This window comes from Bombyx mandarina, chromosome 15, assembly GCF_030267445.1.
Source record: "Bombyx mandarina strain Sakado chromosome 15, ASM3026744v2".
In the NCBI taxonomy this organism is placed as follows: Eukaryota; Metazoa; Arthropoda; class Insecta; order Lepidoptera; family Bombycidae; genus Bombyx; species Bombyx mandarina.
Genome location: NC_143221.1, coordinates 3957781 through 3973183, shown reverse-complemented (window position 1 = coordinate 3973183; position 15403 = coordinate 3957781). Strand labels below are relative to the sequence as shown.

The 15403-nt window shown below is 42.3% G+C and overlaps 1 protein-coding gene across 3 annotated transcripts in view; it reads right to left on the bottom strand.

Annotated features, from left to right (window-relative positions):
* Drip (aquaporin homolog protein drip) overlaps nt 1–15403 on the bottom strand; it is a 91155-nt gene that overhangs the window by 41498 nt on the left and 34254 nt on the right. For 2 of the 3 annotated variants that reach the window (XM_028177640.2, XM_028177638.2), the window contains one exon: nt 10696–10892. In XM_028177640.2, coding sequence (XP_028033441.2) covers nt 10696–10892 — 197 coding nt within the window. Of the gene's footprint in view, nt 1–10695; nt 10893–14132; nt 14394–15403 lie in introns of those variants that run through there. The other variant, XM_028177639.2, reaches the window with a different exon arrangement.

The window sequence follows — 15403 nt, the reverse complement described above, 5'->3', positions numbered from 1 at the left end:
TTTTATACAATACTGTACCGTGCTAATAATCTTTTTAAATATACTTGAGCGTAGAATGTAGGTAACCTATCAGAGTAATTAACGGTAGGCAGTGGTTTGGCTCTGGCCCTGGCATTGCTGAAATCCATGGGCGACGGTAACCACTCACCATCGGGTGGGCCGTATGCTCGTCTACCTACAAAGGCAATAAAAAAGATGGACATTGACCGGAGTCCCTACTAACCAGATAGTGGTCGCTATGAGACATAAAGTTGCAGATTTGAAGAGAAAATATATCCAACAGGCGTGCTTTGCAGTATAAATAGGCAGGGTGGTAGTATCAATCCACGTGAGCTATCAACACAAGACATGAGGACTGAAGGTAGATAGATTTTGTTCAAATCGGATTTTTATGACAAAATTACATTCAAACCTATGCCGAATAATATGCAAAAAGGATTTCTATAGGCATCATTAAGTAAAAACATTTTAATTTTAATCCTCCTATAATGTGTTGAGGAAAAAGGTTTAACATAAATAAAGGTTTAAAAAAAAGGTCCAAATCCTTTCTGAGAATATCAAGCACTAGGAATAAGACATTTCAAATTAGTCATGCTCACGATTCTGTGACGTTTTCTGACGCGGTTTGACATAGTATATTTTCATTGTACCATGTAGGTCAATAAGGTGTGTCGATGGCAAATGCAGAGCATCGTTCGATCGCAAACAAAAATTTCATATAATATTTCGTGTCCATTTAACATTTATTTTAAATAGCCGCTAAGAGTATTTTCATTTGAACATTTTAATATCCTACTAGCGACCCACCCTCGCTTCGCTTCGGAAACTGTAACTTATTATTGATTTCTCCACTATTTAATAAATGTTATTATACATATTTTATAAACCTTCCTCTTCAATCACGTTATCTATTAAAAAAAACCGCATCAAAATCCGTTGCGTAGTTTTAAAGATTTAAGCATACATAGGGACAGACAGATATAGGGACAGAGAAAGCGACTTTGTTTTATACTATGTAGTGATAATTTTTATGGTCATCTTGAGTTAAAGTAATAGACGGAAAAGAGATTACTAAATATTATATCAATGAAAATATAGTTAAAATCGGTTCAAATATAGCCGTAAGCGTTTTAATATCACGCTAGACAGAGATAATACTATAGGGAGTGATGAGGTCGAGGGTAATGATCTCCATACAAATTTCACCCTAACATAGATTTTGTGGAAAAAGGATAGAGCATCCTTATTTACTCCCACCAAAAACTTTTAACATTAATTCATAATTTTATTAAATGTTTTTAATTTATTCCTTGAATTAACTTGCGTTTTATAACGTTATTGCATCAGTTAAGAGGTCAAATACAGCATTGTCGAATTATCGTATTAATAACCATTAAATCTATTTACCAAAAAAAGCACTAGCGACAACAATATGATACTTAATCATTTCAATTTTATTACTAGCTTCCTCGAAAACCACGCTCTCAGTCCTGCACGGCGCGGCGATGTTTTCACGTCAAACCGTACAAACACAAAACAATCTTAAACGAATCGTATTACTGCGTGCGACATATTCACGTGTATAATGTTTTAAGCCGACAAGTTTTAACCGACAATAAACTTGTCAATCATGTTACTAATTAACCAAGTGACAAGCGATATTCGTCCAGGACCACGCATCATAGATCTCATTGTTCTATTGTAATGGTAAATCGAAATTGACAGACGTTGCGCAAGTGTCGTATGGAAGTTGTTGCAATTTAATTGGAACCAGAATGGAATTGAGCTAGAGTGTTCCACAAAGGTCACGCATGAGCACAGTAAGTGACAGTAACATAAACACTTATGTACGTACATATATCAGTGCGCATCGAAACTGTTTACCGCCTTATTTTACTTATAATGAATGAACTGTAAATTCTGTTAATTAACCGAACGTGTTCAATGATCAATAAATTCGTTTTAAGACTCCGGTTAATCAATAAATCGGCTTGTACGATTTACGTAGTTGAATATGGAAATTGTTTGAATTACTTTTCCGATTAATTGATCTTTAAGTAAGAAATAATAAGAAAACTCTCAGGATTTCTTTGTCACTGTAACGTCACCGTCATGAGGCAAGAACTCAGAGTCTTAGTAGATCCTAAATTTAAGTGTGTAATTCAATTGCTTTCTTATAATATTCCTTGAGCTTAAAATGGTTAAGTACTGTTTGACGGACGGTTCGCTCTCGCAATGGACGGTTTCCAATGGTATTTTGAATTAAACTTTGTCATATTTATGGGTATTTCATTATAATAAATGTTTTTTATTTTATTTATTCACAGCATCGTCAGAGATTGTCACATCACAAGCAAGACGCGCTCAGTACAATGTGTATTGGACCGTGTTGCTATTAATCACAATCGACGTGAATGTTATCAACGTATTTGATTCATGACAGATCTTAATATATCATTAGTTCGATTGATCGGAATAATTTAATTCTCATATTCAAACATACGGATTGACCTTCAACAAATTGAAATTGTGTTAATTAATATAGCTGAGTTTTTTTCTTTTTTTTTTTTAAATAATCCTGTAGTTGTATTGTTTATAAAATTCTTAAAATCATAATCGTCGTATATATTTATACTGTGTAATAAACTGAAAGATACAATACTAATTAGCATAATATGTGAAAATACCGGTCAACGACGCACTCCACCAAGCTATAGAACGGGATCGATAGAGACAGCTAGTTGAAGGATTCGGACGGAGTCACGATCTTCAGCAATGAGGGACTGATTGTTGCCCACTGAGTTTCTCGCCGGATCTTCTCAGTAGGTCGCGTTTCCGATCCGGTGATAGATTCTGCGAAGCACTGCTCTTGCTAGGGCCAGTGTTAGCAACACTGCGGCTTGAGCCCCGTGAGCTCACCTACACACGTTAAGGCGAAGCTGAAATAGCCTCTCAAGGCTCATGGGTAGGAGAAAAAAAAACTGATTGAAGAGAGAGAGAGAGTGACACGTTCAATACGTATTTGTGTCGAAGCGTCTCGAGAGCTTTCAAACCTGTCACTATTCAAATTTAACAAGAACTTGGACTAATCGGAAATATAGGAAAGTGGACACGAAACTCGTTCGTATGTCAAGGTTAACTTATACGTCCACTTTGCATATCGGCCTTTTAGCTGTATCATGTCGAGCATATGTCGATTTATTTGACGCGAGAGCAGCCACGGTCGGAGACCGCGTGGGAACTAAGTGTCGGCCCTCGGCTAGTCAATACTTTTACATACAGCACTATGTTTATTTACGGGGCGCGACTAGTGTTGGCCGTGTAGCGGTAGCTTTAATAGAACTTATGATATTTTGCAAATGCCTGAATCGCGCTAACGTAATTTTCACTTTTAACCAAGACGATATCTAGCGATATAATAATGTGTATTTGCGTATATACATACAAGTACCGAATGAAATTTTAGCCGCTCGGCGGATGATCTTTGCGTTGTCGATTCCGCGAATCTTTACAGAGTGCATTATGGAAACTTAGTTTTTATGTCAAACTTCTCACGCAATCCGAACTTTGAGTAAAGTGTACATATACCTTAAAGAAAAACGGTGGTAGGGTACGATGAGCCTGGTACTAAACTTCTGCATATCTATGCTAAAGCAGTCCTGTATTCCAGATCAAAGGAAGGTGAAACCGTGATAAATTAGATTTGAAACTTCGAACCCTGACTGGTGGGTAAGCACAGGGGGCTCAGCTTGAAAGAATTTGCTAAGATCAGCCGTAACAAGAGCTTCGCTGAACCGGATCGGAATCGCGAACCACTGAGAACATCCGGCGAGAAACTCAGTGGGTTATATCTATGGGCTAACTTGCGCATTGAATGCGAGGTCGACAAAACGGTGATCCTCTCGGGGTTGATGTTAGGTGGCGGTTCTCGTTGTGATGTCTACAGATTCTCAGCTCTGGCAAATATTACAAAACCAGAATCCCTGAATTTATCTAGTACTATATAAATATAATATGGTAAATTTATCTAACAAGTATATTTATAGAGATATGGTGTGACTTAACTAACCACTCCTTCGAAAGTCACACTATTTCTTCCATTTAAACCAGACGCGTATAATAGAATAGGTCGGATCATGTAATACTACATGATATATCAAGTGCGTACTTCACTAACATAGTCTGTAAAGAGTATAAGAGATGGAGTATCACACGAGACTCATTCACCAGTTCCGATTGCATCGCCGTACAGTCCGGACGCGTTTTTACGAAAAATTGTCGCTGCCGTCGCGATCTTGTGTCTCGAGTTTCGTTGCATTGTCGTTGTCGCACCGATCGCGGCATTGTTGCGAATTCTTGACGCACTATCGCTGGCGTCGCGACCTTGTGTCGTAAAAGCGATTCGAGCTTGTTGATTGTGCACTCGCAACGACAACTTCACACTATCATTTCACTCATCTCATTTATTAAATTTAATTATTTATTCGGCGTGAAAAACAGTCTCTTTCGAGACTAAAACTCCACTGAGATCACCGCTTGTTGTGGCATTCTCACAACCCAGTGGAGCCCTACCTTCCCAACTTTCCACCCCAATTCCCAGCCGACTGCCGTTTTCACGGCAAAGGCACCCCCCCCCTTGGAGCTGGTAAAGCTCAGGGGGTGAACTCCTACTCAGGGGACTCGCCTTTCGGCGAGTGTGCCTTAAGTCCCGGGGACGCCCCCCCGGGCAAAAGAAACCATGGAAGAAGAGTTATTAGGGTTTCTCGGGTTACTTGCCGAGAAGTACCCGGTCCTATCTAACCTCACGGCCGAATTCGCGGCCTACAGGGCCGCCCGCGCAAGTTCCCCCCGCCCGCGTCCCTCGCCGCGTCGTTCAGAGCCGCACAAACATGCCCCGCCCCCAAATCCATTTCGAGCGCACGTATTCACGTAGCGACTCATGAAGCGCCTAGCGCCAGCGAGGCGCCTAACGCACCCGCGACGTTTACACCGATCTCGTCCGTCGCGTCGTCAATCGCCAACTCCGGTTCAGACTCCGATACCGGATCGGAGATGGACTTCGAGTCCGCGACGAGCCCGCAGCCCGGAACCTCCGATGGGTTCAAAACCGTCACGCGCGGCAAAAAACGCGCCCGTGCCGTGGAACCGTCCACAGCGCCAAAACAGCCCAAGGCCGCGAACGCGTCGCGACCTAAAGTCGTGGTCTCACCCGACTCCCCTCGCCGCGCAACCCCGTCGCCGAAACCCGCGCCCGTCAATAAAATTACCGCGCCCCCGCCCGTAATCCTACGGGAAAAATCAGCGTGGAACCGGGTATCCCAGGCCCTTACGGCCAATAAAATAAATTACTCCCAAGCGCGTAATCTCGCGCACGGGATTCAAATTAAGGTCGCAACGCCGGGCGACCATAGGGCCCTCACATCTTACCTCCGAAAAGAGAGCATAGGTTACCACACCTATGCACTCCAGGAGGACCGCGAGCTCCGCGTAGTAATACGCGGAGTACCAAAGGAGCTCGACGTCGAGCTAATTAAGGAAAACCTTATCGGGCAGGCGTACCCGATAGTAAGTGTGCACCGTATGCACAGCGGTCGGGACAAGTTCCCGTATAACATGGTTCTCGTCGCGCTAGAACCTACTCCGGAAGGCAAACGGATCGCCTCAAGTCTCCGCACCGTTTGCGGTTTATCAGGGGTCACCGTCGAGGCCCCACACAAAAAAGGCACTCCCGGGCAGTGCCATAGGTGCCAACTTTATGGCCACTCCGCGCGCAATTGCCACGCGCGTCCGCGGTGCGTAAAGTGCCTCGGTGACCACGCGACAGCCGACTGCTCGCGGGTCAAGGAGACCGCGACCGAACCGCCGAGCTGTGTGCTCTGCCAAAAGCAGGGTCACACGGCCAACTACCGCGGATGCCCCAAGGCCCCGCGGAAGCGTCTGGCCAACGCGCCACTGAAAACCGTCGGCCCAAAGACTTCGGCGCCCCGCGCGCCGAAACCTGCCTTCGTGCCGGCACCGGTGCCCACCGTCTCCGCGTGGGCAAAACCGCTGCCGCTCACGTTGGCAGGGAAACCACCGGCACCCCAGCCCCTGCTCGCGCCGCGCCCCGCCCTCGCGCCCGGTCCCGCGCCTCGCCCCGGCCCCGCGCGGCCTGCCGTAAACGATTTTTCAATCGTGCGGGATTATATCGCCGCGATAAATATAGATCGCATGCGCTCGTTCGCCGACGCCATGCGCAGGGCGGTCACGGCCGATGACCGCCTATACGCGACGTTCGACCATATGGACGTCATCGAGTCCGTCCAGCGTACGCTGGCTTGATTACCGGTAATCAATGGCCAACAACGGTAGGGTAAAACCGCGTTCCTTAAAGTTAGCATTTTATAATGCTAACGGACTCGCGCGTCAGCGCGACCAAGTACATGAGTTTCTCCGTGACAATCTCATCGACATCCTTCTGGTGCAGGAGACCTTCCTAAAGCCCTCGCGTCGCGACCCCAAAGTCGCGAATTACGTCATGGTTAGGAATGACAGACTCTCCACCCGCAAGGGCGGGACTGTCATTTACTATAGGAGGGCCCTGCACTGCGTCCCTCTCGATACTCCCTCGCTCTTACATATCGAGGCGTCAGTGTGCCGCATCGCGCTGACGGGACACCAGCCGATCGTCATCGCATCCGTCTATCTCCCCCCTGACAAACCCCTCCTGAGCAGTGACCTCGAGACACTGCTCGGTATGGGGGACGCGGTCATCCTGGCAGGCGATTTAAATTGCCACCACACTAGGTGGAACTGCCATCGCACGAATGTGAACGGTAGGCGTCTCGACGCGTTCATAGACGACCTCACATTCGAAATATTCAACCCCCCGACCCCCACGTGCTATCCGTACAACGCCGCGCGTCGTCCGAGCACAATAGATCTGGCACTGCTGAGGAACGTAACTCTGCGCTTACGCTCCATCGAGGCAATGTCAGAACTCGACTCAGACCACCGACCTGTAGTCATGCAGCTCGGTCGCCCACTCAACCGCGAACCAGATACGAGGACCATGGTGGATTGGAAGAAGCTGGGCACGTGCTTAGCTGACACCGCTCCACCAATCCTCCCTTGCGGCCCGGATTCAACTCCATCCCCCGAGGATACCGTCGAATCCATAAACATCTTCACTGATCACGTCTCGACGGCGATCATAAGATCCTCGAAACAAGTCGATGTGGAGGACTGCTTCCACCGCATCAGACTTTCCCCCGATCTTAGGGACCTCGTTAGAATCAGAAACGCGGCAATCCGGGCCTACGATCGATATCCCACGGATTCAAACCGGACTCGGATGCGTCGCTTACAGCGGGAGGTCAAATCCCGCTTAAGCGACGCCCGAAACGAAAACTGGGATAGTTATTTAGAAGAACTCGCGCCCACTCACCAAGCATACTGGCGACTAGCTAGGACCCTCAAGTCCGAAACTATCGTCACTATGCCGCCTCTCGTACGCCCCTCAGGCCAACCACCGGCTTACGATGACGATGACAAGGCAGAGTTGCTGGCCGATGCACTGCAAGAACAGTGCACCACCAGCACTCAACACGCGGACCCCGAACACACCGAGTTCGTCGACAGGGAGGTCGAGCGCAGAGCTTCCCTGCCGCCCTCGGACGCGCTACCCCCCATTACCACTTCCGAGGTTAAGGAGGCGATCGATAGCCTACAACCACGGAAAGCTCCCGGCTCCGACGGCATCCGCAACCGCGCGCTAAAACTGTTACCAGCCCAACTGATAACGATGTTGGCCACGATATTAAATGCTGCTATGACGAACTGCATCTTTCCCGCGGCGTGGAAAGAAGCGGACGTTATCGGCATACACAAGCCGGGCAAACCGAATAACGAAACCGCGAGTTACCGCCCCATCAGTCTCCTCCCGGCGATAGGCAAATTATACGAACGGCTCCTTCGTAAACGCCTCTGGGATTTCGTATCCGCGAATAAAATTCTTATAGACGAGCAGTTTGGATTCCGCGCCAGACACTCGTGCGTCCATCAAGTGCACCGCCTCACGGAGCACATCTTACTAGGGCTGAACAGGCGGAAACCCATTCCGACAGGAGCCCTCTTCTTCGATATAGCGAAGGCGTTCGACAAAGTCTGGCACAACGGTTTGATATTCAAACTGTATAACATGGGAGTGCCAGACAGACTCGTGCTCATCATACGAGACTACTTGTCGAACCGTTCGTTCCGATATCGAGTTGAGGGAACGCGTTCCCGGCCCCGTCGCGTCACAGCCGGAGTCCCGCAAGGCTCCGCCCTCTCCCCGTTACTATTCAGTTTGTATATCAACGATATACCCCGGTCTCCGGAGACCCATCTGGCGCTCTTCGCCGATGACACCGCCATCTACTACTCGTGTAGGAAGAAGGCGTTGCTTCATCGACGACTTCAGACCGCAGCTACCACCATGGGACAGTGGTTCCGGAAGTGGCGCATCGACATTAACCCCACGAAAAGCACAGCGGTGCTCTTCAAAAGGGGTCGCCCTCCGAACACCACGCTGAGCATCCCCCTCCCGACTAGGCGCGTCAATACCCCCGCCCCCGCCGTTCGCCCGATCACGATGTTCGACCAGCCCATACCGTGGGCCCCGAAGGTCAAATATTTAGGCGTCACCCTCGACAGTAGGATGACATTCCGCCCCCACATCAAGACGGTACGCGATCGTGCCGCCTTCATTCTAGGACGTCTCTACCCGATGATATGTAGGCGAAGTAAAATGTCCCTTAGAAATAAGGTGACACTCTACAAAACTTGCATACGCCCCGTCATGACCTATGCAAGTGTAGTGTTCGCTCACGCGGCCCGCATACACTTGAAATCATTCCAAATTATTCAATCCCGTTTTTGCAGGATAGCCGTCGGAGCCCCGTGGTTCGTCAGGAACGTCGACCTCCATGACGACCTGGACTTAGAGTCCATCAGTAAGTATCTGCAGTCGGCGTCCATGCGCCACTTCGATAAAGCGGCACGACACGAGAACCCTCTCATCGTGGCCGCCGGTAACTACATTCCCGATCCTGCGGACAGAATGGAAAGCAGTCGACGTCGCCCAAAACACGTCATCTCGGATCCGCCCGATCCACTAACGGTGCTTCTAGGTACTTCAAGCACCGGTCACCGTTCTCGTCGAACCCGTCGCTTGCGACGAAGGGCTCGACGAGTAAATTAACTCTCAGACACAGCCCACTGAGTTTCTCGCCGGATCTTCTCAGTGGGTCGCGTTTCCGATCCGGTGGTAGATTCTGCGAAGCACGACTCTTGCTAGGGTTCGTGTTAGCAACATCGTCAGGTTTGAGCCCCGTGAGCTCACCTACTAAAGTTAGGGTTACGCTGACATAGCCTCTCAAGGCTCTCAGCTTAGGTAGGAAAAAAAAAAAAAAAAAAAAAAAAAAGAGACTCATTCAAAAAGGTCAGATAAAATAGTCTAGATTGTTTAGGTTTTTTTTTTAAGAGAAACACAAGAAACAAAGTAGCTTTCTAGTTTGAGGTTTAAACATTTAAAAATACAAAGTAAATTTCAAATAATATAAATTCATATTATGGTAAATATGGTAGTGTCGACAATTGTTGTTTTTTATATTGTTGGTTATCAATGTGTGTAATTTTCAGATGCCTGATGAAGGTCTAATAAAAGACCGAAACGTTGCTAAAATAATGATGTAATTTGTTATGATAGTCCTATCTTGTCCACATTCCTGAGATACACAAAAAAAATATATATTTTATAATAATTATGGACGACAATATTGATAATACAAAGTAAAATGCGATTAATTTTTTATTTATCTAGTTCTTTTTTTTTTCGTCGTCGTGGTCTAAAGGATAAGACGCCCGGAGAACTCGTGTTGAATAATGCCACTATGTGTTCCAATCTCGACCGGAGAACAATTTCGGGTAATAAAATTTTAATTCGTGTACACGCAACGACGATACTCTCTCTCTATGGTATTTTAGTAAGTTTTTTTTTCTGAAGCACACGCTGTATTTTAAAGTCTCGGTTCGTAAGCAAATTTTTTATTGATAATCATCTTAAGTTCCAAAACTACGATATCGGGTATCCGAAATGCATGCGCGGTAATCACAATGGTGCTTTGTGTCAACTATGAAGGGACAGGTTTACTGTGAATGACCTAGTTTGAACTATATTGTGCAATAACACGACTGTAATTTGTAGCGCCCTACACGTGTGGGTTGGTCGGTCGGAACTTATATTACAATCATAAAACGAACATTAACGTAAAGAATTGAGTTGATACTAGTACAGATTGTGGGAAAACGAAGATAAATGTTTATTGGCGATTGGGATTGTATTACTTAGTAAATAACGACGTGAATTGGTTTACTGTATGTAATTTGAATTCCCAAGTGCATGCATGTGTTTCCAGTAGTTTTATTGGTACATGAAAATGTTTTTTTTTTTATTGATTAGATGGGTGTACGAGCTTACAGCCCACCCGGTGTTAAGTGGTAACTGGAGCCCGTAGACACCTACAACGTAAATGTGCCACCCACTTTGAGATATAAGGTCTAAAGTCTCAGTATAGTTACAACTGAATATTCCACGGGGAGTGTTCGGAGGAATTGTTCGATAGCATCCCTCTTAATAAAATTCTTCTTTTAGTTATCACTATTAAAACTAACCTGCACTATAGATCCAACGAGCAACCCAAAGCACAACGCAATGCTGGTGGTGTGGGGCGCTGTGCTGGCGTTGATGGTGATGCAGGCGGCCACGCCAATAGAAGTAAGGAGGAAGGTGCCGACCAGCTCCGCGACCAGCTGCCTCCAGATCAGCTTGTTGTCCGTTACATCTGACAGCCCGATGATGGAGCTTGTCTCTGTTGACAAAAAAATCATGATCATTGACGTTAAGGGGCATTTTTGAAACTTCGACGGATGAATTCATTGCGCATCTGAGTTAAGAAATTTACCATATTTAATACAGGATAAACGCCACTTTTTTCTATTGCTTGGATGGATGGACGAGCTCACAGCCCACCTGGCGTTAAGTGGTTACTGGAGCCCATAGACATCTACAACGTAAATGCGCCACCCACCTTGAGATGTAAGTTCTAAGGTCTCAAGTATAGTTACAACGGCTGCCCCGCCCTTCAAATCGAAACGCACTACTGCTTCACGGTAGAAATAGGCAAAGTGGTGGTACCTGCCCGTACGGACTCACAAGAGGTCCTACCACCAGTAAGCCACTTTCAACCTCGAGACATAAAACTAATATTGATTATATAAAACTCATAATAATTTCGCAGTATGAACGGGTGGAACATTTAAGATAAGAATTATAGGTTAGCCATGAAGATATTTTTAAATACTTCTTTTATCGATCTATGATTTATTATTGGCTATAATTACGAGAAATTATATTAGTGAAACTATCACTTCCCTAGCTAATTAAACACATGAAAACCTAAAAACTATCAGTGGATATTATTTACTAAATATCGCACAATGTTTAATATGGGACCAATTACTTAAAAAAAAAACGCATTAATGATCTTTCGTTGCAATCGGAGGAAATAGCACGAATCGTATTACAGATCGATTAGAAAGAAAATCTACGTTCACATTTCTCAATTACACCAATTACGTTCGCTTCGATATTTACAGACGAGTCTACATCAAAGCGATTTTCCATGACTTAATGTTTAATTACAAGCAGTTATTAAGAATGAAAAAAACCCTTTGCGTCGATTTTTCAAAACAATAACTTTGTTTTATTATTTAAATAGCTTTTATTATTAAGAGAAGGAGATAATCGTCGAAGTCTTAAATTCCGCAACAGATATATATACAGATATCCGGCTATGGAATGAGCTCCCCTCCACGGTGTTTCCCGAGCGCTATGACATGTCCTTCTTCAAACGAGGCTTGTGGAGAGTATTAAGCGATAGGCAGCGGCTTGGCTCTGCCCCTGGCATTGCTGAAGTCCATGGGCGACGGTAACCACTCACCATCAGGTGGGCCGTATGCTCGTCTGCCTACAAGGGCAATAAAAAAAAAAGATATATAACAGGTATATAATATAATGAAATCACAGATCACGATTCGGTTAATTTATTTTAATTGAAGATCGTTACGCAGAATAATCTAGAAGTATGATCGGGCACCGTAAAGTTTAATGTAACAAAATAAATAAAAATATAAAAATACTTCGTCTAAGAAACTTCAAATTATTTTTTTTAGGCGGAATTAAAGAAAAACTCTGTAAATTGACGTCCTAAAAACCAGCAGGTCGTAAGCGTAATATTCGCGGAATTAATATTAAAGATCTTCACGAGATCACGGAGTAGTTCGTATATTAGTAATAAATGTTGTAATTGACTTCGATGGAAAACACATTAGACCGAACGGTTTGCGGTCAACTTGACTAATGGAGAAATAGGGATTAGAACTTTCGAGAAATCTCGTATTTCGTTTCACTTTCAGTAAGTACTTCCTACAAATGTTATAAAGAATGATAAATTTAAACATTCTTCGGGAAGATTGGATTTAAACAAAGAAATAACAGTAACTAAAACACATTCGGAATAATTAGTTGAATGAAAATATTTATTTCTATAGGCACTGTTATGTTCTTTTTTGAAATTCATAAAACGAGAAAAATCATCACAAACTAACAAAGCAATAATTGTCGATAGCAAACAGTAAACACAAATTGAACAACAAGCTATTGTCTCTGTAATTTTAACTGTCTTATCGAGTAGGTAGTGTTTTACTAATAGGTTTAATGAGAAAGCTATAATTCTAAATCGTGGTTTTTATTAGTATTCTAAACTAAACCTTTTAATTAGTCTTAACTAACAGGTGGTTTATTATCCAAAACATAAAGTATTCTTATGATTTTTATTTATTCATACACAAATAATACTTGCAAAGAAATATTAAAAAAATATGTTTTTTCTATATCTATACTAATATTATAAAGAGGAAAGATTTGTTTGTTTGTTTGTTTCGAATAGGCTCCGAAACTACTGGACCGATTTGAAAAATTCTTTTTCCATTAGAAGCCGACATTGTCCCTGATGAACATAGGCTACTTTTTTTCAATTTTTTTTTATTTTATTTTTTTTGTTTCATGTGTGTTTTAATGTTTCCGAAGCGAAGCGAGGGCGGGTCGCTAGTTCTTTATAAAGTTAAAGAGAACAATGTTTAATATCTAGCCCGTTCTTCTTATTATATTTATTTTAAGATTTTTCTTATTTTGGTCAGTGGCAATGAATGTTTACGGATTTTCTATCGAAAACCCATGTTTTGCTTTTGGCATAATCAGATAATGATTAATTCTTACTTCGATGAATTTATAAATGCGAAGCAATTAATGCTTCATTTACACTATTGTATGGCGTATAATTAACTATTCGAGATGATTTGACAGCGGAGATTGATTGCCAGCAATTGCTATAGGAATGGTCATTACTCATTTCATTGAACGATCTATTTAATGTAATAAAATCGATTTTAGTATGGTTAAACGCATATACATATTTATTATCTGACTAATTACAAATTCATGTCTTCATAAGTCACAGAATTCCCTAATTATAGAAAGGTCTTAAAATCACGTCGGGTCTTAAATAAAAAAATAAAAAAATGGCTTGTCGAAGTAAGATCACGATGCGGAACCTAATTCGTTTTCACTAATATTTTTTATACGAACGTATCTCAAACAGGTGTTATGTTAATTGATATCTATCACAATAGGAATACTTCAATGGCGTCTTTTTTTTGTTTAATTTTAAATATACGCAGTGCGAATCATTGGAGCGCGATGTTTCAACTATAAAAACAAATATATGTAATAGTAGCCTTGTGATAAGATTGTCAATGTAAATATTCACTGTATACTTGTGAATGTAGCAACTGCCCTTAATTACTTTTCGCATTAATATCAATTCAATCTAATGTCGTAATAAATAAAATTTAAAAACGTTTATGTTTTAAAGTATATTACAAAAATATTATTATTATGACAAAATAACGCGTCTTTGTCTGGTGGCATTTTTTTTAAATTACAATAAAAATTATTAAGAATTTTTGTACCTCAAATTATGTTTACTTACTCTTCTGCATTTCATCCATAGCGTAATCCGTTTTCATTTTAGTATAGTAATAATAGGCACTTTCTATCGTCAGACGATTGCTTTATGAGCACCTAAACCGCACAATTGCAACAGAGTGAATAAGAAAATTTTAATCAACGCGAATACGCAATTTGTAATTGAAAAATTCCGAAGACGCTTGATAGTATTGTGTTTCGCTGTTTAGGAGTTCGTGCGTAGACCACCTCTCGGTTTCAAGCCGTACATTCGAGTGAGCCGAGAGACACGGGGATGACAGGTAAACTCGGTCGGTGACTGCACCTGATTTTTTATTCAAAACGTATCTGCAACTCTTTTTGAGCGCGGTATCAGCGAATCAACTAGATTCGACACAATACAATATACACCATACGTATATTTGCTAATAAAATTTGTAACTCTAGATTCTTAATTCTTACATTTAATATTTTTATTGTATGAACTCATTATAAAAAAAAATATAAAGGCAAATACGTTTTAGTCTCAGACCAAAAATTCAATAGAAAATTCGTGACCTACTTTTTTTTTTTCTTATAAAGAGAAACATTCGATATCATTTAATATACAAGTTTGTAAATTAATTATATACCATTAAGTCAATTCTAGTTTGTTCGTGATTTTTCAATAACGGTATTAACAAAAGTTTAAAATAAATTTTGTTTTTATATAAATTGAGAATTCAGTCAGTTCGGACGTTTAAAATTATGTAGTCTGAATATTTCATCGAAATTTCTAAGATTTCTCAAATGGAATGTCACTTTCCTCGAATCTTAATGATAATTAAAAGTGTATCAATTAATTTTATCGTTGCCGTTTTGAGTCCTTTTCTCATCAAAACATACAGCGGATTATAAACAAACAAAAAAAAAACAGGAATAGGTATTTAAACACTGATGACTTTCATATGATGGTATAATAAAAACCAGCCGTATTAGAAGTCACAGCGGTAAGAAATGTATGCATTCTATTTTGAAGGGTCAAACAACCGTTATACAATACAACCGAGACCTCATACCTCAAAGCAGGTGCTTTACGCTCCGGTAGATACAGTACTAAATGAGAGCGAACTCATTGAAAATTGAATATTAATTGACCATTAGTTGTGTTTATGGTACACAGCATCTTGGCTCTATTTTCAGCAATGTCATAGAAAATACTTTAAATTTAAACATCTAAAACAGCTACAATACGAATCTATACTTCTATACTAAATCTTTCCTCTTTATAATATTAGTATAGATAATATTATAAAG